The sequence below is a fragment of the Lepisosteus oculatus genome, chromosome 11, assembly GCF_040954835.1.
Source record: "Lepisosteus oculatus isolate fLepOcu1 chromosome 11, fLepOcu1.hap2, whole genome shotgun sequence".
NCBI lineage: Eukaryota > Metazoa > Chordata > Actinopteri > Semionotiformes > Lepisosteidae > Lepisosteus > Lepisosteus oculatus.
This window is the reverse complement of record NC_090706.1, coordinates 8266351-8290200: the sequence shown is the minus strand read 5'-3', so window position 1 is coordinate 8290200 and position 23850 is coordinate 8266351. Positions and strand designations below refer to the sequence as shown.

The window sequence follows — 23850 nt, the reverse complement described above, 5'->3', positions numbered from 1 at the left end:
TTAATGGCAAAGACTCCTACTTCCCTCAGACAAAGGGTCTTCCTAAACGTAACGTAGACTTTGAAGTTGAATAAAAAAAACAACGCAAGCTCACCTTGAATGTTTGCGGGGAGAGGGGCTGGGGAACGGTGGTTTAGTTATCTGCTTGGCGGCTGCTCCAGTTGCGCCCCCCCGCCCCTCGACCCTCAGGCCGAGCAGCCTGTCCCCTTGTGGGGCTCTGCCACAGCTCTGGTCTGGGGGACAGCCTCTTGCCCACAGGTTCGTTCTTAAGTGCGCGGTCATAGGACCCAGAGTCAGCTGGCAATGGCTTCCTCCGTATGCTTACAGGCGGATCTGCTGTGTCGTCTAGGGCCTAGAAAACAAAGAAATACAAGTATGTTATTGGAAGCTGCCCTTGTGGGGATGGGGGGTCATGTCCAGCTTTACTCTTTGATATTCCTAAGCAGGACAAACAATTCAGTTGTCCCCAAAAACATTTGCAAGCAAATCAGATGCCCAAACGTCATTTTAAAGAGGGATAGTTGGGTTATTTACAATTGCTTCAGACAAAACATAACGTAAAGACTCATAGGTTATTTTGTCAGGACTGGGTTTATGGCTTACTGCAGTGAACATCTTTACGTTCTAGAGGCATGAAAAAGTTATGGTTGAAGTTGCACAACTGCATGCAGGAGCACAGAATGAATGAATTCATTTCCATTATGATAAACATGAACAGTATTGGACGTGGGAGTGAAAGACATGTTTACGGTGTCTGTAAACAAAAATAATAATCTGGTTGCAGGAAGATGTTGAAGAAATTCCTTACAAATGGCAAACACATTTCTGTGGCAAGCATTTCATGGTTTCTTGTGACACTGTTCATTCAAGTATTGATTTTTGTTCCTCACGGCAGTAAATCGACTGGGCTCGTTTTGTAAACTGCGGTAGTGCCCAGCAAATTCACACCATATTGCCATAAACTCTGTTAATTTCCTTAATGGAGTCTCTAGGAAGCAACGGGCAGCCGATGTCAAGCCAACACTGTGAAGGAGGACCAAACTGCCAAGAGGACAGGAGAGAGCTGGCAATGTCCTGCTTTTTCACACCAGCAAACAGCAGGGGTGCTCCTCCATTTACACATTGCAAAACACAGTCAGAATCTTAATATTGTATAATAAGAACCTAATGGACTCGTTTTTATGGTGTGCAGCTTCATATGTAGCAGATGAAAATGGAAAAAAAAATCCCTTTTATTTTAATCTCATCTGCGTGGCCAAGTGTTTACCGAATGTCTTGTGACATGCGGTTAGCCTGCAGTGCTTGTGAGACATTACTCAAAGCTGGGCTGCGGGTCCAATTTCATGTTAGCAATGGCTTTTGTTCATTTGTCAAACAGCTTGAGCTCTTTGTCATCGCTCGGTGTCTTTCAACAGCTGGTCGCTAACATTCCAAATTCAGCGCCTCAGATGAAAGGGGCTTGAACAGGGGTGGGGTTTGAACGAGCAGAGGTTAATTCCACCCTGAAAAGCACTTGGCCGCTTGTGTCTTCTTCAGGTGTCACCTGACATTACACATGGTTACATGGACAAGTCATGTCAAATTTGTTATAGATAAGACATGTGCTTTAAAAAGAAACTTCACGTTGAATACAGTGAAATTATGTAAAACATGCCATTACATACTTAAGTAATGGTCTGTCTCCGAAACTGTGTTATAAGGTGTCAGCATTATGTAGCTTTTGCAATTAAAAACATACAGTACAACACCAAGCCTCACAATTGTATCTGGGAAAGCACGCAGGGTTTTTCAAATATCTATTAGCGTAACATGAGGGAAATGCATTTATTTTCTCTTACAGAGGCCAAAGGTCAAAACAGTCGCTAACTGACAATTTCCTTCAAATATTTAATGGTGGAATACTTGAAGGCATTTGCGTTTTCATTCCACTATTTTATTTAGCTTTGAGTATAGATTTGCTTTGTCTAATGATTTGAGCCAGTAATCCCCTGCTGATTTTTCACCGGGCCTAACAAGTAGGCCAGAGCAACACTTATGGACAAAACTGCAACAGACTGCACTGCTACCCATCAAGACGTTACAGCAGATTAGCCACAGTGCTTAGGAGACTGAACTGCAGATCATTACTACACAGCCTGATTTCATTACAGGTCTGTTTACCTTCTTGGAATGCGGTACAATATCGGACAACGTGTGCTGCTACAGGATACACAGTGACTGATACCACTGAAAATAATTAAACTGATGTAATTAATTTCAACTGTTCTAATAAATAAGCAAGTGCGTTATAGCATCATAATATAATTTGTACCTTGATGTTAGCTATTTAACATAAATGTAGTTTATTTGCTAAATATTCCTAAATACTGACTGTTGTATGGGTGATCTCCACTTTCTGGCATAATATTTTTATAGATGGTACATAAACCTCAATCATTTCTGGAATCTAAGTGAGACACCAGTTTGATATTTCAGACTGAAGTTTTGCAGATATATACTCCTGTGAATGTACCGCTCAGGGATATAATGGCCTTTGTCAACACAGGTCAAACTAAACGCTACAGCTTCCACTGCCAGAAAAAATGGACTGAGTCCTGCCCAACAAGGTGCTTTTTCTTACTATTTTCTTAAATAGTGTTCAGCGTAAAACATACAAGGACACTATCAATATTTTAAGCATACAACCAAAATAACAGGCATGCTTCCATTGCAGTTCCATTACAGGGAGCCTATCCCATGTTTCCACTCAAAAAAGGATTGCATTAGCAATACATTTACTGGCACAAAATTCAGATCCCCCCACCCCCTTCACGCAGGAGCTGAATGAATTACATGAGGCATGTATTACACAAGGCTTTCAAATAACTTCCAGCCCAATCCCATTCTATTCATCAAGGAACATCACCTTGGTTGAGGTTATGATGAAGACAATGGATAGAGGACCTGAGCTGCTAGTTCCACCACATTTTACATAGGAATGTAATTTGGGGATTATCCTGGGCAGGAATGGTGAAGGAACTCATGTGTTATGCACGTCAAGCCAGCCAAACATTGTCCACTGACAGTGTATATGAATTTGCTAATATTTGTGTTCCTATTATTTCAGTTGGTACTTATCTTACACATAGCACCACTGACAAAGGCAAACGTCCTGTGTTTTCTCTGCTAACACATGTGGGGGAAAGTGCACTTTGTTTTATCTTGCGGTGCATGAAGAGGCTAAGGGAGGATCTTGAGAAACGGAGGGCTGCCTTTCCTCTTAAATCACCATTGATCAGTTTGCCAAGAAATAAATTGGAAAGTGTTGTTTAAGTGTTTATGACCTGAAGAGAAAAGGGGAGAGAATTTGGCCAGTGGGTTTCATTAGAGAGAGCATGCAAAGATATTGCAAGGGAAAGAGCTGTTCAAGTGCGTCTCTGGGTCTCTTGAACCACTTCCACATCATGTTTTGTAGTTTTTTTAAACATCCCAGAGACAGAGTGAGCACTGTCCTGTTTGAAGATAGTGAAAAGCTGTCCGTCTGTAGACAGCACTGTAACAGATAAAACTGGGTAAAAGAATTTTAAATCAACAGACATTATCTTGTGCACTTGCAAATGTCAATACCCTGTGTTTGATTTCTGTTTCCCGAGGAGCAAGAGTAAGAATGAAAGCATATTATAATCACAGGCAGTTAAGATGTTCCATAGTGGTCTTTTGTAACATGCAGACAACAAGCATGCACCATTTCAGGATGTATATATTTATGCTGATCAATATTATTATCAATACACTAGAAGGTTGTGAGTCACCTGTGCTCAATTAACTGGTATATGAGAAATGATGTCCACCACTGACTGTGAAACACATTTACTGTCGCTGACCTAGTTGATAAAAATAGAATAAGATAACCAATTTGTCTTTGTATAAATGGTATGGTGCCTCACTATGAGCATGATAAGAATCAGGCACTTTCCTTAAGGTATATGTACATAACTAGCTGCAACAGCCAGCAGTACAACCAAAATAAATTTCTCTGATGTGTTTATTCTAATTAATCTATATTGATTACTCTATGCAGCAGTATAATGATCCTGAATGCCAGATGAAGACTCCATCTTTCGCCCACAAAAGCACATTCAGTTCTGCTATAACATGCTGCCACATTGCTGCAGTTAAAAGTGATGGTGTCAAGGCAGGAAGATTCAGGAGACAGCACAACTAGATTTTCTGGAAATCCTCTTGGCTTAAGTACCAAAGAAATGGACTTGCCCTTTTTAATTGGTGGCCATCATGACGTACCACAAAAAACAGGTACCAAAAAGCTTACAAATAACTTCAGCATGTGGACATTCAGAATGGGCAAGAGATGAACTTGGAATTTCTCTTAGGGTGTGCGAGGTTTATTAATAAATAAGAAAGAAATACAGAAACAAAGTAGTGCTGGGTATCTGCACATGGGGTGTGTGTATGTGAGATGGGGGCTGAAAGTCCCACTTACTTAATTTCTACATGCCCAGACCATGCAGTGTTCGCTTAGTTCCAAATAGACACTAAATGTAATTCTCGGCGACTGGCACATAGTGCCTGCCAGGCTCCCAAGATTACATAATCAGGCCAGGGTTGAGGCAGGGGAAAAGTGATCTGATGAAGTCATCGGTTCTACGGTCAACTGTGGCTGTTATTCCTGAACTTTTATGATCGCTTTGTTCATACCTTGCATTAAGCGTTGTAAAGATAAAAATTGTTACCTCTGCCACCAGGCTGTAAGCATAAAAGCAGCCCAAGCTCTTTTATTAACACCATGTCAGTTCATGTAAAGACCAATTAAAGGCCAATAAATAAAAACAGACTTTGCTGGGCCAGGTTAAAAAAAAACAACAACAACACATCATCATCGTCCTTGAAAGGTATCACTATAATTATGTGCAATTTTCATTCTGTTTTAAGTTACCTCATTACCAAAAGGGCTGCCTGTTACTAGAACAAGGCGGAGAGGAAGCAGGAGAACTCATAGGCCCCTATTCCATTTTGAATTCATCAGTACACTGAGTAAAACAAAACACAGTTCATTTGACATATCCAGAATTAGATACTGGTACAAAACTAAAATCAAGCTTTAACTCTTAGGACAAATATGTATCCATAGACAACTGTTTTCATCATTGGTTTGGAAAAGCTTCAGCACAGGCTGTCTAAACCACATTTGCCCTGGCTTCTGCACATCCTAAAGTGTTAAACACAAGGCTGAGTGTCAGCAGTCATGTTATCAGCTCTGGACAACCTGAAGCTGCCTTTCAGTGAAGCCAAGCTGTAGGGCAGAGACAGTTGAAATGGTATGTCCCTGTGCAAATGTTTGTCCTGAAAATGCTTGGAAGACATTTCCATCTTCTAAAATGATAAGATGACAGCAAATACTATTGTGTTTTTGCATGAATGGCTGGGCTGCTTAGACTGGCTTCTAATGTATTTTTAATCCCGGTGTCCTATTTCTGTCTTGTTTCTTTTTCATTGCAGACATGCACAGAAGTTGGCTCTAGCTACCTTAGGGCATTTGTCTTCCCTAAATTGCACTTTATATGACATCTTTAAACACTGCCGCAGACAGACAAAGCTTCTAAGAACCCCTATCCCACCCATTACTATATGCTCACAATTGTCTTCTATCGCGGTTTATTAGTGTGTGGTCAATAAATCACATAAAATTGTGTTATTAAGGAGTTTTGAAATCAACAAGATGCTAAAAGACTGTAATTGAGCTCCCAGTAATCTGTGAAATTATAGTTTTTTCTCCCTTAACTGGCTTTTAAAGTAATACTGACTTTTGGCAATTTAAAAAAAAAAACTTTAAAGAATACAGTCCTAAATCGCAGCAGTGACAAATACTGATAAAACACAGGGTAAAAAGAATGTATTTAGTGATGAAGAGGTAGTTTCCTGGTATTCCTTACCATCCATTAAAAATAGCAATGCTGTGAAACATCATAGAAAACAAAGTTAAAATCAATACCAATACTGTAATACCATATACAAATCTAATATATACCTGCGCTACCAAACAATGATCTTAACCTCAGAAATGTAGATCGTTGGCCTAACATTATTAATCACATCAGAAGAGCATTTGACTGCAGTTAATTCTATCCTACCCCACACTGCCTGTTTTCTCCCACCTTTGGGCTACATGCCCCTTCTCACTTAGCCTTCTCAATCCAGAAAAGCCCCTTCATGCTTGCCCAGGATGGGATGTCAAATCTATTTAAATAATTAAATAAATGTAAATTTGGTTTACAGCAGTAAAATAAACAGAAGCCCAGGACCATCATGCATTACAGCATCTTAAACTTCCTGCACTAATACTCATCCCCCTCAAGGATCCCAAAGCATTTTTAAATTTAGGGAGGAACCCACTTCAGCCACCACCAAAGGAAAGCACCTACAGTACATGTGTGAGTCCTGCTATTGTGGCCCAGAAGCTCTACTACCTAGCAGGTCCAGTGGAAAAGAGGGAAATTGCTTTACTAACAGAATTAAGGTTTTTTTTAGAAAGGCCAGAATGTGCAAGTCTGGAGAGGAATTCAGCCGGTTTACTGGGATTAACACCCCTACTCTTATGAACGGTGCCATGGGATCTTTAGTTACCAAGGAGTGAGGACCTCTGTTTAACATCTAATATTCAAAGCATGGCTCCTTCTAAAGTGTCTCCAGTCACCATAATGGAGCACTGGTTTAGAAGTTCTGGTCCAGTGTGAAAAAAGCCACCTTCCTGGTCCACCAACACTACTTACAGCAGCAGCTGAAATTCCTTAGAGGTGACCCATGCCAGTACTGGCCAGACCCAGCCTTGCTTAGCTTCCTAAAACTGAAGTGATCTGTGTTTTGACACAGTGTGACACATCTGTGTTTTATGATTTATCTTAGCAGAATCTTTTGGGATATTCAGAGCAATTTTAATTATGAGCTTGGGAGGTTAAGGAGAACATGGCTGATTAGTTACACACTGACTATTTCAGCAGAATGACAGTAATTATACCCAAATGTGCAGCTTAGAACAGGATGTCAGCCTATTACTTAATCACTGCTCAGCGACAGAAGAAAATTAGTCAGCCTGTCCCAATGTTTTTTCATCATATTTGTTTTGGTTTTGAGTAAAACCATGTCTTGACCAGTGTAAAGCTAAGATCCTCAATCTATCCCACAAGTGAACTGTGGTATCTTTCCCCTACCCTCGTTTACAGCTGGGTGGGACACAGTACATACGCCTTGGTCTGTAGGGTCACAAAATGGGACAGAAGTTGGCCTCTGTGGCTTTTAGGTTTGAGAATATTTAACTGCAGACATGGCAGCCAGACCTGTCTGGTGGTAAGAAGCAAGGGCTAGGTGCCAAACAACTCTGACTAGAAAATCCCAGCTCTATTGTGGAGAAAGCTTCATTTGAAAAAAAAAAAAGTATGTATTGCATGTGCAAATACAAGGGAGGATTTTCATACAAAAAATGTTTCAACTTGGGGGGGAAAAAGATATGGGGCTTACGATGTGAAAAGACGTGTCTGATCTATCCCCTGCCTATAGTCCTTGTCCAATGGACTGCAGAAGTACCAATGAAGGATGAAGCTCTGCATGTGTGTGAAATTATAACATTGAATTAAAAATGGGTTGTGATAAAAAGTGAGAGTGTATTTTGTATAGTTTCAGCATAAACTATATAAACTTAAAATAATTTCCAATGTAATTTGGTTCTTTTAGCAAAACTAGCTCTATAATTCTAGTATTATTGACATGGTAGTGTAGTTCTGCTAGAGCAATGGAGAAATCAAAAAAGACAAGTGGATGATTCTAACCATTCTGAATACAAGGGGGAAAACCTGAAACTGAAAACATTTCAAAATAAGACGACATGGACAGGAAACAGTCTGTGTGTATGTGTATGTGTCTGTGTCTGAATCTCTCTCTCTCTAGTGCTGACACCAAGCTTTCTCACAAGACACTCATAAACCACTGAGCCCCCCCAGGCTGCAGACAGAAATTCACACACTCCTTATGCATCCAAAAAGTCATACAGTTCCTGCTGTGAAAGGTATGTAGTTAAAGAAGCACTGCACATTGAAGAAATATGAAGGAAAATTAAGTACATGTACCTGGGATCTTCTATATCTTAGCATTTCTCACTCAATGAAAACTATTAAAAATAATGATAAAAAAAGAGAAGGAAAAGCTGGAGAAGGAATCTCCTCTCCTCAGTCGAGAAGGGATAAGTCTCTGTATACATGTATAAATAGGTCTTTATCTATAGCCTAAAAGAGACTGGGACAGGACGAATGGTTAGTAATGGAGTTGCACTACTTCTCCTTCAGTTTAATCAAACCATCTCCCTGAAATAGACACAGCAATGCCACCCACGAAGACTGGAAAAAGTGTCGGACACTCCAGTCTCCCGGTATGCCATGCCTATATCGGAGGCTGACTCTACAGTATCATGCCCCAGCAATATACCGTAGCGCAGGAATGCTGACTGCTTTGAAAAAACGCGAACAAGCTGCTGTCAGTAGGAGACTGGCTCCACAAAGGTGCTCTTCTGAGCAGAATCTGGCCTCCGCTAGGATTTGCAAACAATCTTTTCAAAAACCCATTGTCAGAGATGGCACGAAGAGCACATCACAGCACACTGTTCTGGCTTGCACAGCGGTAGACTAAAACAGGAACAAACCAGAGAGACCTCCCCCTCTCCCCCAGGTATTTTTTTTTGCTAACTTCAGGTCTTTGGGATTTATGCCGAGAAAAACTGCTGTTCGCAGCAAAGTGTTCGACTTTGACAGTAAGGTGGTGAAGCTCTTAATATGATATTTTCAGGATGCTTTACCACTGACCAGACTTGTTAGGGCAAAACTTAATTCCAAACCTACAATAAAATACATTAAAATACCCAGGTAAAGGTATTTTCATCAACAGGTTTTCATTATGACAGGTTTGATCAAGGGAGAGCTCAAAAACATAAAATAATCAAGTCTCATTCTGTTAGTCAAATATAAGGATTGAAGGCTTCTTAATAAATGCATCTTTGCAAGCATATATCTATAGGACCAGCAGAATTGTGTAACACCATGCCAAATAACTGCAGAAATACAGTATGTGAGCTGTATCTTAACACTGTGACATGGCAGGTGTAAATGAGTGTTCCATTAGACTGTGCTGTGGAAAAAAGTGATGTATATTAAAAAAAAAACACCTCTACTGAGACAGATGTTGCCATTTCCTTTCTCCAAAACTTTTTTAAATTGAATCCTTTACTTAATCAAATGGGCAGCCCGGCAGTACAGTGGTTAGCAGTGCTGCTTCACAGTGCTGAGGCCCTGGGTTCGATTTCAGTTCTGGGGTGCTATCTGCATGGAGTTTGTATGTTCTCTCTATGCTTGTGTGGTTTCCTCCAGGTGCTCTGGTTTCCTCCCATAGGAAAAAACCCATTTAAACAGGTTAATTTGATTTTGGGGAAATGTGGTATGAATGTGTGTGTTTGTGTGTCTGTCCTGTGATAGACTGGCGTCCCACCCAAGGTGTATGATGCCTTGTGCCCATTGCACAATGGGATAGGCTCCGGCTCCCCAGCCACCCCTTTTATGGATAAAGGGGTTCAAAAATGCCTGGATGGCTGGATAAGTTTAAGGCAAATATCGCATAGTTCCTTTACCAAGATAATCATGGAACCATTTATCAAAATCTTAGCTGAGGCTTAGCTGAGCATTTTCTGGCATTTGGAAAATCTATAGGCCCTTTCCTTGAACTTCACCATATTGGTTTTTATTTTTTTAGATTTACATTTAAAACTGAGATTTAAAATTAATCTATATAACAAAGGAAAAAACTGTCATGGTGTGGCTGTCAGGATTAATTGCAATCCCACGGGGGTTTCTTGTGGGTGGGAAATCTGGAAAAGGCTGGTAAATCAGATGACAATACCGGCACATTGTTTTCCCAATAATCTCTTCAACCCTGCACAATTCACCTCGTTTTAATTTCCCTGGGAAATTGGGAAGAGGGAGAATGTTCTCATCACCAGGGCTTCTGACTTTATCATAGAAGCAATTTTTAATTGGAGCAAAAAAAAGGACACAAAGGTATTTGCAATGCTCTGTGTAAAGATTCATAGCTCTTGAAAGAATGCTCAACAGCAGCTGCCTGTGGCTTTGCGATTTTGCATACACAGAAGAAATTCCTAAACCCCATGAATATAATGTTATCTGAAGTTTTATTTGCGTAGAGTACTGTACATGCATTGTAATGAAGTAGTCTTTACATTGTAGAATTAAATAGCTATAAATATTTTGCTTGTAGTTTCTAGACAAAGATCTGTTAATCTATTTCAAGTAGATGTGATGTTAAACAGGCAACTGCGTGGCGGCATTTTAAGAGGTCTTACAGCCACTTCCTCTTCATTCCATTTAGCAGCTCCTTTTTAAGACATAAATGCTCTAAAATAACAAAAAGGATGTTTGAAATTGGAAGCCCAGACACTAACATCTGAGGCATGGAATGCAGGCATCCAAAATGTTAAATACTGCCTAGATGCACTGTAGATCTGGTTAGTATAAAACTACTTTATCATTTTCATTTTGGACATTGTTTATTCACCAAAAGGTAATAGAATATGAATCTGCTTTAACAGACAGCCAGGCATCCCCCACTATGTTTTTAGTATATACAGAACGCCAGAATGCATAAAAAGATTAGTAAAATCTGTCTCTAGCAGAGATGTTTTTTTGTCATGCCTGTTCTGTTTTAATTTTTCAGTAAGAGTCAAAATGAGGATCTGTGAAAAGAAAGATATTGAAGACTATTCCTAAATCCTTTACCACAGCTAGACCTCCAGGTGGTTTTGATAATTTCCAAGCATGTTGTACTGACATAAAATGCTACATTTTAAAAGGATGACTAGCATTTTGTTTGTGAATCTTATTTTGTCATAGATAAGGAGGTGCAAAAAAGAAGCAAAAGAATTGGTTGTTGATGAAATTGACCATGATTTGAAAGGTTTTTAAAATATTCAGGTCTGGCAGCCATTTTGGATTACAGCTTTAGCAATATATCAAAAGTCATGTCTATAACATTGCACCTGTCAAGTCTGGAGTTGATTAGCTACATGGAGTTCAATGGGGGGTCAGTCTGTAATTTAGGAAGAAACAAATCCATAACATCTCTAAAGTCTGGGAAGCCTAATAAATAATGAGAACATATAATGTATTTGGTTGTACACCACAATAAAAAAAACTTGTTCCAGGAAACTTCATATTAGCTATTAATTAAAATTATATTTTTGCAACAACAAAAAAACTTTCATTAATGTGTTATTTTCCTCTGATGATTGTAGTATGGCTGTTCACATCCTCCTGTGAAGATAAACTATTCCAATTTTCAGGTCGTATTTCCATCAAAAGGTCTCTGCACTTACCAGGGATTTTGAGTGCTTCCAGGGTATCAGCTCCTGAGCTATAACTGGCTCATGTGGCTGGGTTCTCCCTAGCACACTTTCTGAGGTGCTCAAGGTGCTTTTGCTTCTGCGCATCTGCTCTGGAGGCTCCCTAGAGGTCACTGTGCTGTTTATCCTGCGCATGTAGATCTCCGCAGGGCTAGGCTTGGAGCTGTGGACAGAGTCCTCCGGGTCCAGGACAGTTGTGGCTCGGTAAGCCCTCCAAGTACTCGAGTCGGAGTCCTCTCCCACACCGTCTATAAGCCTGGATCCCTGGTTGTCCTCCTGAGACATGGTGGCCCCTTGCTTTTTCCTCCAGGTGCTCCTCATGGTCACATGTTTCATGTCTGGAATCATATCCTCCTTGCAGGTCTGCTGACCCTTCCAGCTTGAGACCATGGTAGTGACGCAGTTGCTGCCACTGCTCTCAAAGCCAGATTCGTCATTGTTGCTGTTCTCCACAGACTCCAGAGCCCTTATGGTAAAACTGCTGCGTGTTAGCTGCGACTCTGTCTTCACCTCCACAGGCAGGTCAGGCTCCTCGACCTCCTGGGAAGGTTTCACAGTTATCTCACTCTTGGGTATGGAGATTTCGTATGGTATAGACACACTGTTGCGGTGTTCAATGGTGGGGGTTATCACAATGTTGCTGGTGGATGTGTGTCTAGGTGGCTCACTGGTGCTGCTACTGCGGCTGCTGGCTCTAGAAGAGGTGGGGTCACTTGGGTAAATGGTAATGCTACTGGTCACCTTGTTTAGGATGGGTTTTGTAGAGATCTTGGGCTTACCATCCGCGATTAAAGGCTCCACCCCAGTTCCGGACATAACTTCCTTCCTGTCAATTTCCACAATAGCCGGCTTGATAATTGCTTTGGATCTCAGAGCCTCCCTGGGGCTACACACTCTGCGGATTTCAATGCCTGAAGGAGTATAGGTTGGCTCTGATGAGGTGCCCTCTGTGGCTGGGGATTTGGTCACATCTTCTTCGAAGGAACTCCGTGAGGATGATGCCTCAGAGTGAGAATCCTGCAAGCGAGAATACCGGGGATGCTTTGAAACAGCTGACCTGCTACTTGATATATTCACTTCAGGAGTAGATTCTGGCTCTCCTAGCGAACGCCTAGATCCAGTAGATTCAGTCTCGGATGCTGAGGATGAGCTGTCGGGCCCATTTTCATGTTGTGTTAAAGCAGAAACATGAGATTTGTAGGCAGGAAATGAACCATTAGACTTGGTCAGGCTTGATACTGCCATTGTTTCCTCAGGTTGATCCAAAGACTCTGAACGTAAAGTCTCTTTTTCCGGAGGCTGTATAGTGGTAGTCTTGCTAGAATGTTCTGAGGGCACATCAGAATTGTTTGATTCACTGTCGCTACCAACGTATAACCGAGAAAACCTTTCATTTCGGTTCCTCTTACCCTCATTTTCATTGGGCTTCCCTGTGGGCGTTTTCCATGACTTAGGGGCATTCTGGTCATTTGCAGCTGGAGGATATCGGCTTAGGACTGGGGGCTGCTCCCTAGTTTTCTTCCCGTCGTTTGGGGATGAGCTTGTCAATATGTAGTTGGTTGTCCCTACTTTTTCTTCTAGTGCCCTTCCCCTCTCTTTTACCCCATGTTCTGTTGGGGTGGAAACTGTTTTCCCAGCTCTCTTGTTCTTCATTCCAGGACTCATTGCCCTCCTGACGGGTTTAGGAGAGCTTTCCTCTGACTGACTCAAATCTTTATATTTCTGCTTTGTTTCCCGCCTCTGTTGTGGGGAGAGCTCACGAGATTTGTACTTGGAGACAGGTGGCTCTGTGGCAGCAAACCTATTCTTGGGCTTTTCCTGCCGAAAACCTCCACGGACATTTATCTCCTCGTTCTCCGCCTTGCCATTCTCTAGGATTTTTGTACCACCAAGCTGCACCTTCAGCTGCTCCATCTGGTCACTCAGTGCTTTACTCCGATTCCTCTCTTGGTGGAACTTCTCCAAGAGCTCTGCGTTCTTGGCCTCTGTGTTCTTTAGGTCCTCTTCAACTAGTTCCAGTTGTTTCAAGCGATTTTTGAGCCTCTCAATCTCCTGGGTGAGATCCTTCACCTTGTTGTCTTCTTGGCCCTCAGTGCGGTTCTTTTCATTTTCAGATTTGTTTCTCAAGCCCACATTATCAGTCAGCTTCAGAAAATCCAGGCTCTTTCTCCTGATACCAATCTTGCTGGTTAAACCCGGAGACAGGTCGTCTTCAATCCGGAGGTCCCCCATCTCGGTGGAACGCTCCAGAAGGTTGGAAGCATTCCTACTTTGGTCACCCACATTGATCCTGTTGTTGTGTTCCACCTTCTGAGTCAGTTCTTGGATTAATTGCTCATCTTCCTTCTGTTTTTCCAGCAATCTCTTTCGCTCATTGACGAAGCTTAGCGTCAGCGACTTCAGTTTCTCCAGTTCCGCATTCAATGTCTGTTCAGCCCTGTCTAATCGGTTCTCTGAGGAGTCTATCTCCTTTAGTCGGGCTTTCAGGGTCTCCAGTTCAGAGGAGAGCTTCTTGGTCAGATTCTTCTCCTCGTTCAGGCTGAGACAAAGCTGTGTGCAGTCAGACTTGCTCTTGCTAAAGGCCTCTTCCAGCTTCTCTAGCTCGGCCATCCTCCTCTGAAGCTGTTCAATTTCGGATTTCAGTTCTTTGGTCAATTTCTCCTCAGCTTCCAGCTTTTCCCTGACTAACCTGCAGAGGTCCTCTGCCTTGCGTACCTCCTCATCCTTGCCCTCAATTTTCATCACCCGCTTGCGGAGAGCATCCACATCATTCAACAGGGGGGAGCCGCTGCCCTCAGCTTGTATGACCTTGTCCTGAAGGTCTAGGAGCTCATCCTCAGCCTTCTGCAAGTTTTTTGTGGCCTCTTCCAGCTCATCCAGGCGGCGGCCCAGGCTCTGCAGCTTGTGCCGCAGGTGGCGGTTCGTGGTGTCTTTGTAGCTTGTAATGTCTGCCATTGCGGTGTTTATTTGACAGCTTTCCTAGGGGACCACATTGGCTTGGCGGTGAGATGTTTCAGTGCTTCTGCTTCACCCCTCTGTTTTGGTTTCACTTTCGAGCTAAAGGATAGTGAATACCTCTATTTCCCTTTTCTTCTTTAGACTTTGGCGTGTTGTAAATCCCCCCAGTACTTGGTTCTCTTAGGGTTACCAATAAAGATTGAGGGAAAATAACCTGAAATGAGAAGAGGAAATAATTAAAATAATTATTTGCTGTTGGACCAATTAGAACGATGCTAAAAAGGATGTAAACTAAATTTCAAAACAATATCAGGGCATTCAAAAAATAGCATGATTTCTTTATTATCCATAGATCCAAATGCACTAAAAGGCTTGAACTTCTAAAAAATCTAAATCTGTTATAAACATTTGAAAGATGAACTACATGAAGATTTAAGAGCTTGATTTGCAAGGTGTTTTAATAATTTAATGTTATATCTTACTTACTGAGTTAAGTATTGTCAGTAATAGTGCAACACAAATGTATATTTTCTGTGTAGCATAACAAACATTTATTTCCAATACTTGATTCCTTGCTTCATAAATTGGAAAAAAAAAAGTTATAAACACCACCATTGATACAAACGTATCACAGACTGCTACTGTAATACACTTAAAAGACAAGAGAAATTATTTATATAATGGTGATGGTCAGTTTTGTAGGGAGGCACAAAGAACTACAATAAATTTAGACATTAATTTCAATGAGGGAAAATCATCCAGGACATAGAGAGGGACAATTGATCAGAGAGTAAAGGTTAGGTCATTAGGTCAATTTTTTGGCAGAATGATTTAAGGAAGTTTCCCAAGCGCAGTTTTGAAGGCCTTTCAGTAAACCACATCCCCATAGTCCAAGATTAGTATGATAGACATCTGAACTAGTACAGGCCTAGAGAAACATGCAAAACAAGATTTGTTTCAATAAAGGAAACCAAGAGTAAGCCTGGCTTCAGCTTTTTATTTATCAATAGCAGTTTTCAAAGTTAAAGCATTATCCAACCAGATACCAAATACAGTACATAGACCGTGACTTTCTCCAACTTTGCTTTATTTAAAAATAAATTGTGATATAAAACACACTGGAATTTCAAGTGAAGTAGTGTCCTTCCAAGTATGCATCATCAGCACAGGGTACATTTGTTTATAAATCTGCGATGGTTAAGAGATATCCCGATTACGCTATATGTTTCTTCCCTAAAAATGAATAAACTTTTCTCTCTTGGTTAAGAGAGAATAGATGAATGTAATGCACTGTGCTCTCACACGCTGTAAAAAGGCCTTTACATGCTCCATTTCTCCTTGATAAGAACATGCCTAAACCTATTAATTCATGTTCCTCAAATCATAACGCACAAATAACGTTTCTCACAAAAAAACAATTAGCTCCACAAAACAGCTCAGGTTCAGGATTTCTGCTGGTGTTCTCTCAAGCAGATTTTTTAAAAGGAGAGGCTTACAATCATCAATGCGGTTATTTGATAGTTCCAGGGCTTTTTCACTGATGTCTATGTCACAGGTTTAGCAATGATTCTTAAAAGACATTTATCCTATAACATAAGGCACGAAGGAGAAAGATCGCCTGAGAGCTGCTCTTCGTGATTGATTGTGCACTGCAGTATGGCTGCTATCTCAGCATATATTTTTGCAGCCCTACCTGATTATATTACTGATCTATCCCAGCTCTGGGGAAAGTTATGACAAGGGAATAACGGAGGAAGGGGAGGGTGGGAAAATTATTTCTCCCTTTCCTTTTTGCAAGAATTAGGACTTTGCTGCTGTACCACAATTATTATAGAGTGCCCCATATTAAATGACCTCAAGCCATAATGTTAATGCATTCTAAGTGTTCCTTGCAGCCTCTTGGAATCACCTATTCAGTTTCACTCTGTCCCTGCTAGCACCCTGCATTGATTTCCCATCTGATAAAATGCTGATTCCTGCACCTCTCGCCCATCCCCAACCCCCCATACACACGCAGAACCTGAGTCAGCAGTGCTCTCTGCTTCACACTAACCGCAGCCCAGCGTCACGAACCAGGAACCATTCATAACAGATTCCCGATTCTAAGGAAGGAGACAGAAAGAAAATGGAAAGAAATGAGCAACTATTTCCTTACAGAAGTCCAAGCGGGTAGGTGTGTCATGTTGTGGGGGCTGCTGTCACACACAGTCTCTTTTCTTTTTCTTTCAGCATGGAATACACCTGTACCTGTTCCTTATTTCCATAAAATTATAACTAGAATATTTGTGCAATCTTCTTTACTACAGGGCTGTTGCATCATTCATTCAAGTCCATGCAATAAATCTAGTAACAAAGGTAGGACCTCTTTCACTCATTTCTATACGAAATTGGAATTGACAGCAAGGACAATGAGCTTATTTTGAAAACAAACGAATTAACTATTTTATGTTATTTTATTGCTTCTCTCTTACCGACAGCACGTCACTGGCTCTGCCACATAATGCCAGACAAATGAGTCTTAGAAAACATGAACCAAATAAAAAAAAACACAACCATGTTCTAGTAAGGCAAAAAGCACCTACTGTACGTTTTAAGGTTAAAAAGACTTCACGAAGGCAATTTTTAGTCATTCCTGCTCACCGATGGTAAAAAGATTGCAGGGCCAAGTCAGGGAAGCTTCCAGAAGAACCTCCTCTATTTTTTTGCAATAGAAATAATTTATACAGGGAATGATAAGGGAAGCATGCAGCCCGAGACTTGCTTTGCCTCAATCCTGAAAGAATGCTGTCTGTGATTAAAGGATGACATTAACATGAAAGGCCTACTGTCAGCAGCTCTTCTATAAATTCAGACATGATGGTTTTATGACTACTATTGAACACGCAGGTACTTTGCTGCATTCCTAAATCTGGCATTAAAATAAGGCCGACCTCCACATCTGCTGACATATTCGTTCATCAGTAACCTGTATATTCCAACCTAGGCGCTTCAGGAAAAGACAACCGGAAGCTGGGACTCCTTAAATCTCTTGTTTTGTGTCTCTCACGAAGTAAAATCCAAAGTTACATTACTAAAGGCAGCACCATTGGGAAAAAAACCAAATTGCCTCTATACACATAAGCGTGTTTCTGTTGTTAAACAGCAGCTCTGCATTTGCTCATTGTATGATTAAATTAAAAGCAAACAACACTCAAAAATGCCATTTGCTTTTCCTTTAACAACAGTTATTGTGTTCATCTTAGCTCTCCCCATGTTTATTTTTCTACCTCAGCTGAAGCACATTTAAACAAAAGTGCAGCAACTGTTCACTCCAGCAGATTTTATTGGGGCCCTTCAATATCCCCCCCAGGTATGGCTGTGCCTCATAATTAATCCGCTGAAACAATATTTTGAATTCCAAACAGACCTGGAACAGCCCAGAGCCAGACAGTTTCTGACAGGCGGTGAAAGTGGGGCCCTTCAACCTTCAGACTTCCAGGCAAGTGAGCCACCCACAGAAAATTATGAAATGATAAATTATAAAAAATTATTAAAAGGGCTTTCCTACAAGTAATGTGAAATGCCTGTCCTCCAGACAAATATGTTTGCTATGCACACTGCCTTGGCAAATTGACTACATTCACTGGCCAAAATATTAAGAGCCCCATCCAAATACCATGCTGAGCTTTCAGGAGGACTAAAAGGGGCTTGAACAGGATGTTGCCCAGATTTCACAAGGTTCTGAAATCTCTGCAGCCCAATCGCATCCCACTCCTTCAGCACGTTCGGTTACGTCTGTGGTGTGGGTAAAGGCTCCTGGGATTGAATAGTTCTCCAGGTGTGGGCCAGGTTCGGGCAAGAGAAGACAATGGAGGTCTGGCTCTTTCTCCTGAAGCTCAAGGTGCGTGGGTTAATTCATTGGACTGGGGGGGGGGGTCCTCATATTCTGTCCAGAAGAGAGTACGTTTTCAACTTAAGGTGAAGGAGCAGCTCGGCAAAAATAATAATCATTGCCTTTGTGTCTGCCTTGAAAGAAAGGGGCGTTTACCTCCCAGATTGGGGAAAGGCATCTTTTTCAGCAGCACCAGGTGAATAAAGGTGCAGTTTGACTTGTCATTTACCATACAGAAATGCAATTCTATGGCTATAGTGATATTGTACCAGTAGGAAAAAAAGCCCTTTTCAACTTAAGACTGTTGTAGATGAAAGAACTCAGAGTAAAGGGAGAGGGGGCAAAAAAAACAAACAGAAATTGTGTCACTGCCCCACCATCCCACCTCAACAAGATTTTTTTTCTTTAATTTCTTCTTCTTTGCAATTCCTTCATTTGGCAATGTATGCAGTATGTTTTTCTTTTTCCATTTCGGATGTGCCCCAACATTAAATCAGAGGCTGAAGGTGGCCCGTCTGGAAACACTATTAAATCTCTCATAATCCTCTGCACAGTGGTGGCACTTAAAATCATGCTAACAGGATCGGCCCAGGGTTGGCCACTGCCAAAACCTCACTGCCAACTTTCCCTGAATAACACAACACCCTGCCTGGAATGCTTAAAAACCCACCAGACCATGCAGAGCAATGCTGGATGATGGCGGTGCCACAGTAATCGAAAAACCCATCTGCTACACTTGAGCAAAGCAAAGACACAGGGCTGCACCTTCCTGGACAAAACGCAAAGCTCCACTTCATTTTTTGTGATGGATGACTTGGATGCCACCGCCGCCAGCTTCTTTGAACTTCAAGAAAAAAAAATCATAAAAACACAGAAAGGGAAATATTTTTAAGGGCTTTCAGATGGAACAGCCATCAACAAGTCAGACAAGGAGCGTCTTCTTGGATTCAAGCCCACAAAATGACTTGAAAAGAGCTGATTTCTTTCAATGCCTACACCTTAACAGTCCCCACAGTTGGGTGCAACTATTGTCATGGCTGAAGACAACGTTCAAGAGTTGTTCTCTGCCAGCTTGGGTATATGAATAATAATCAATAATCTGTGGCTATTGTTTCCGTTCTTGCCTGAACAAACCGTTTTGTTATTTGATCACAGCACATATCCACACTGACATACTATGTTCCACACACACACACCCCTCAGAGCAGCAGAGAAATCTGAATAACAGTTTTATTCACTAGTAATAGCTTCTTTAATGCAGTAACTACATGAACTAAGTGTACATTTATTAACAAAGACTGCTTTTATTATATGTACATGGGGAAAAAGGTTTCTACAGTCCATTTCAAAGTATAAACATTTCCAACATACTTTGTGTAATAATTTATAAGCACTTAAAAAATTAAAAGTGCTGTTCAGCTACAAAGTTGTATAAAGTATAAAGTAAAATGCAGTAAAATGACCAATTAATACCAAGAATAACAGAACTGGACACTAAAAACTTCAGAAAAAAGTTTTTTACATCATTCACATTAATACTAAACAGAAGACTAGCAGCTTTCAAGCAAAAAAAAAAGTTCTTCCAGAGATATCTGGATTTATATTTCTGATCTAGGATGAAACGTATTAAGCATTCAGGGTTCAATTTTTTTAAACAAAATTAAAAATAGGGTTAAAATTGTTTTATAGCATGACAGCAGAAGACTTTAAGCCTTAAACACAGATTTGAAGGAATTGTTGTTGGAGTTTGTGAAGAATGGACAGAGAGCAGAGACAGTAGATCTGAACAGAGGATGCATCAATAGTATCCAGAGCACAAATCATAGATCTCTTTTAAAATACTAGCTCAGCCTGAGTATCGCCAACAGCTGTAAAATTAAAGAAACTGAAAATCGGTGAGTGGTCAGAGCTGAAATGACAATGGAATGTGAGGTCAGCCTCTAAAAACGAATAAGTCTTTTTTGTAAAAAATGATTCCTTACACTGCTCCCTAGTAGTGAGAAAGCAGATTTAACCGATGTTGCTGCTAGAGATAACGCTCTTCAGCATTTCACATTTGTTTGACTTTAGGTTGCGTTTGGAAACTGATTTGCCCTGTTGGGTGTAAAAACCCCGACTTTCTTTGCAGGACTACACTGCAATCAATCCCACCAAACACTGCAAGTATCATCCATTTCACATTTGTTTTTTAAACTCCATCTTTAAAAAAAGCAAAACCCAACGGATTTTCACATCCAACATCTTCCCGCCTGCCTGAACTCAGCCTGCTCCCTCAGAGACGGGTTTCCATTTCCTGCAATTGGAAAGGGAAGTTCATTACTTAACCCTTCACCTCTCTCACTCTTAATTGCCATCATTGAGATGAATAAGGCTAGGGCAAGGTTTTGCCAAAGGAAGCATCAGCACTGCTACAGACGGGTCCGTAAAACTGCTGGCACATCCAGCTCCCGGGAAATTGGACGGGGGAGTCAGAACGGCAGTTCCATTTGCAGGAGTGAGAGGAATAACTGGGGCCTTGAGATAATTACAGAGGGAGTGATCTGGCTGGGATTTGTCCAATGCCAACACGAAATCTGCAGTTGAATCACTTCCAGTCTTGGAAGCCTCGCACATGAAGGTTACAATCATACACCATATGATTAGTTTTAAGCTGCGTTTCCTGTCCCTGCACTCAGCACATCGTGTACAGCCCTAACTACAAGTTCCTCTGCACTTGCCGTAACTTTGGAAACATCATGTATTGTTTCATATACATAAAAACCTGCGCTCCTGTGCCACTGACATTGACACATCTCTGTGACAGGTTTCTGTATTAAATAGAAGAAAACCCCAGCATATCCGATATATACGAGAATTCTTGGCTTCTTCCTTAGTAGCTGATGCCTGGAGACCGTTGAACCACAAACGTGGCAACCTGATGCTTGTACTGCATTTTAATTTTCCACAACAATTTTAATTTTCGGTTTGCCATCTCCTAGGCTGTCATTTTTACTGCCCGTTTTGAAAATGGCCTGTGCAAGGCTATACAATTTAATTGTATGGGTCTACGATGACAGCAGACCTCAGGGAAAGCAAGTAAAGCTGCACTGGGCTTAGCTTGGATTTTTCTTTTCAGCACAGGAGCTGTCTTTAATCCAGAACATTGTTGGGTCGAACAGCAAGTCAAGATTAGGGTATTGCTGCACTATATACACATTGAAACTGCAATAAATGGGGCCCTGCAAACATAACATGAACAGCACAGCAGGAATGTTGAGTCTGCCAAACAATTTGTTTTTTTTTGTAACTGAATTTGTTGATTTTTTTTAACAAAACAACAATATAATATCCAGCAACCCTCCCAGTGGTGTGCACCTTTGGGTTTGTACCCAAGGACTCTGATAATACAACAAGACAACTTCAATGAAATGTGGGGGCACTCCTAGTTTCCCCGTGATCTATGGTCAGACCAGCCACTACCTTTGTTTCCGAGTGTGTGAAAGGCCCAGATCTGAGTCATCAGCTAGCAAAAGTACAGGGACTTCCACAGGGAGTCTTCCTATTTAGCATAATGGACAAGAAAGAGGTTTCTGAGCCACCAAAACATGGGTAAACACAGTATCCAATGCCACCCTAGCCGGAACACACACAGGGGACTAGGAAAGTGTTTCACACAGTACCGTCCACAAGGGGTGAGATCCCATACACTCCATGAAGAAAGTCATTCCATGGTTGGGATTTCAGAATGGTTGGGAAGCATTTGAATTTTCCCCCAAATACCGTTCCAGGAAATTGCTTAATCTACAACATGCTGAACCCTGCTGCAGATATCTGCTTCTTGGGTTTAAATAATGGGACAAACCTAAAATAAAAAGATTTTGGCGAAGCTAATCCCTTTAGTCCCCCCCTCGTCAAGTAGATTGTGCAGTGGATACCTACACAGCCTCGCCCTGCAGGGGGCGCAACACCCACACATTGCAGAACCGAGATGAAAGTAGAAAGAAGCTTATGATGTTTATATGTTATGATTGCAAATGCTGGAATAAAAGAAAAAAATGCCATTTAACACACGAATGGCCTCTTTTTCACTTCAATGTGAAAAGGGGCATTACCTATCGGGAATTTACGATCAGTGTTTTGGAAAGTAACTTTTAAAAAGTAATTCAGTACAGTTACAAGCTACTCATGTAAGGAAGCACTTACTTTTTTTTTACAATGAATAAAAGAAGCATGCATATAGTTACAATGAAAAGTTCTAATTCTTAAAAACAACTTTCCCACAATGTCATGATTTTAGAAATGGGATTTGTAGCTGCTAATACAAGTAGGCTGTTGCAATAATGGATTACTGTTTTGATAAACTGACTATTTCCAGCACTTTTTATGATTATGAAACATGGAAGAATAGACATGCCTTATCTTCCAGAATTTTGTGAATTGTAATACATAACACCAGTTATTTAAATAACCACATAACCAAGGGTCCAAACTGCACTAAATGGTGTATATGATGTGCTTGTGCTTCGATTTATACCAATATAAATTAATCTTTTAGTCAATATGGAGAGATCAGACTTTCTCCAACTGGAAACCAGTATGCATGACAGGCCGTATTAAGGGAAAGAGGAAACAATCAAAACGAAGTATAAATCAACCCAAAAGTTTGGCTAAGCAGACTCGTCATACTGTACCTCGGAGTGAAGTGTTTAATATGGACAGTAGCTCTCAAAATTGGTTATATTGTATCAGCTACCAATTTCAGCCAGGATCCACTGATCTGGAGTGCCATGTGATAATAATTTTAACAAAGCCCATCATTAAAGCTTTACTGACAATACTGACAAATAAATAAAGCAGTTTGTGCAGTTACTGTGTCAAAGCTCATCTTTCATGAGCTTTGAGACCGACGTTCTGACACAATGTTTAGATGTATATAGTACAGAGAACAGCCTTATTGTGCGATTTGCATCTTGAAAGGCAGATCTCCACCACAGCAAACACAGCTGCATAATTATACACCACCACACAAAACCGAAAAATAACATTTGCCTCACATAGGGACTAAGCCTGACCTTGCCTCTGTATCACAAGGACCAGAATAAACAAAAGCGTATGTGTGCAGTGCAGTGGGAGTTCAAGAGAAAGCTCTACTTTCTCTTGCAGAGCTCTACTGCAGACCTTTCCCACTTGCTGGCCCAGATGCCCAGATGACCAAATCTGCTTCAGCAGGGTCAGTATTGAGACAGAAGACTTGTCCCAGCTGCTTCTCATCAGGATGGACTGGGAAGCTTGTCAGGATTGGGGGGCAACACAGATTGAGAAAAGTACTGAAAAAGTACCGGGGCTTTTTTTTAAGAGAAAAGCCTACCTTACTCTACAAATCCATGTTTCAGCAGGACAATGACCCAGAAGCACAAGACCAGAGCTGCACTGGAGTGGTGGAACAAAGAGGAAAGTGCAGGCTCTTCAAACCCTAGTCAAAGTCCGGACTTGAACCTGTTAGAAAATCTGTGGCAAGATTTGAAAATTGCTGTCCATCAACACTCCCAAACATCTTCGCTGAGCTTGAACAGTTCTGAAAACAAACATGGAC

General features: G+C 41.1%; 1 protein-coding gene across 5 annotated transcripts in view; it reads right to left on the bottom strand.

Moving 5' to 3' along the window:
- The window catches only part of luzp1 (leucine zipper protein 1), a 69806-nt gene that overhangs the window by 10655 nt on the left and 35301 nt on the right, over window positions 1-23850 (bottom strand). For all 5 annotated transcript variants that reach the window (XM_015348650.2, XM_015348651.2, XM_015348652.2 and 2 more), the window contains 2 exons: window positions 11423-14621; window positions 95-352 (listed from right to left, as the gene is read on the bottom strand). In XM_015348650.2, coding sequence (XP_015204136.2) covers window positions 134-352; window positions 11423-14404 — 3201 coding nt within the window. In that variant the 5' untranslated portion in view covers window positions 14405-14621 and the 3' untranslated portion in view covers window positions 95-133. The remainder of the gene's footprint in view (window positions 1-94; window positions 353-11422; window positions 14622-23850) is intronic.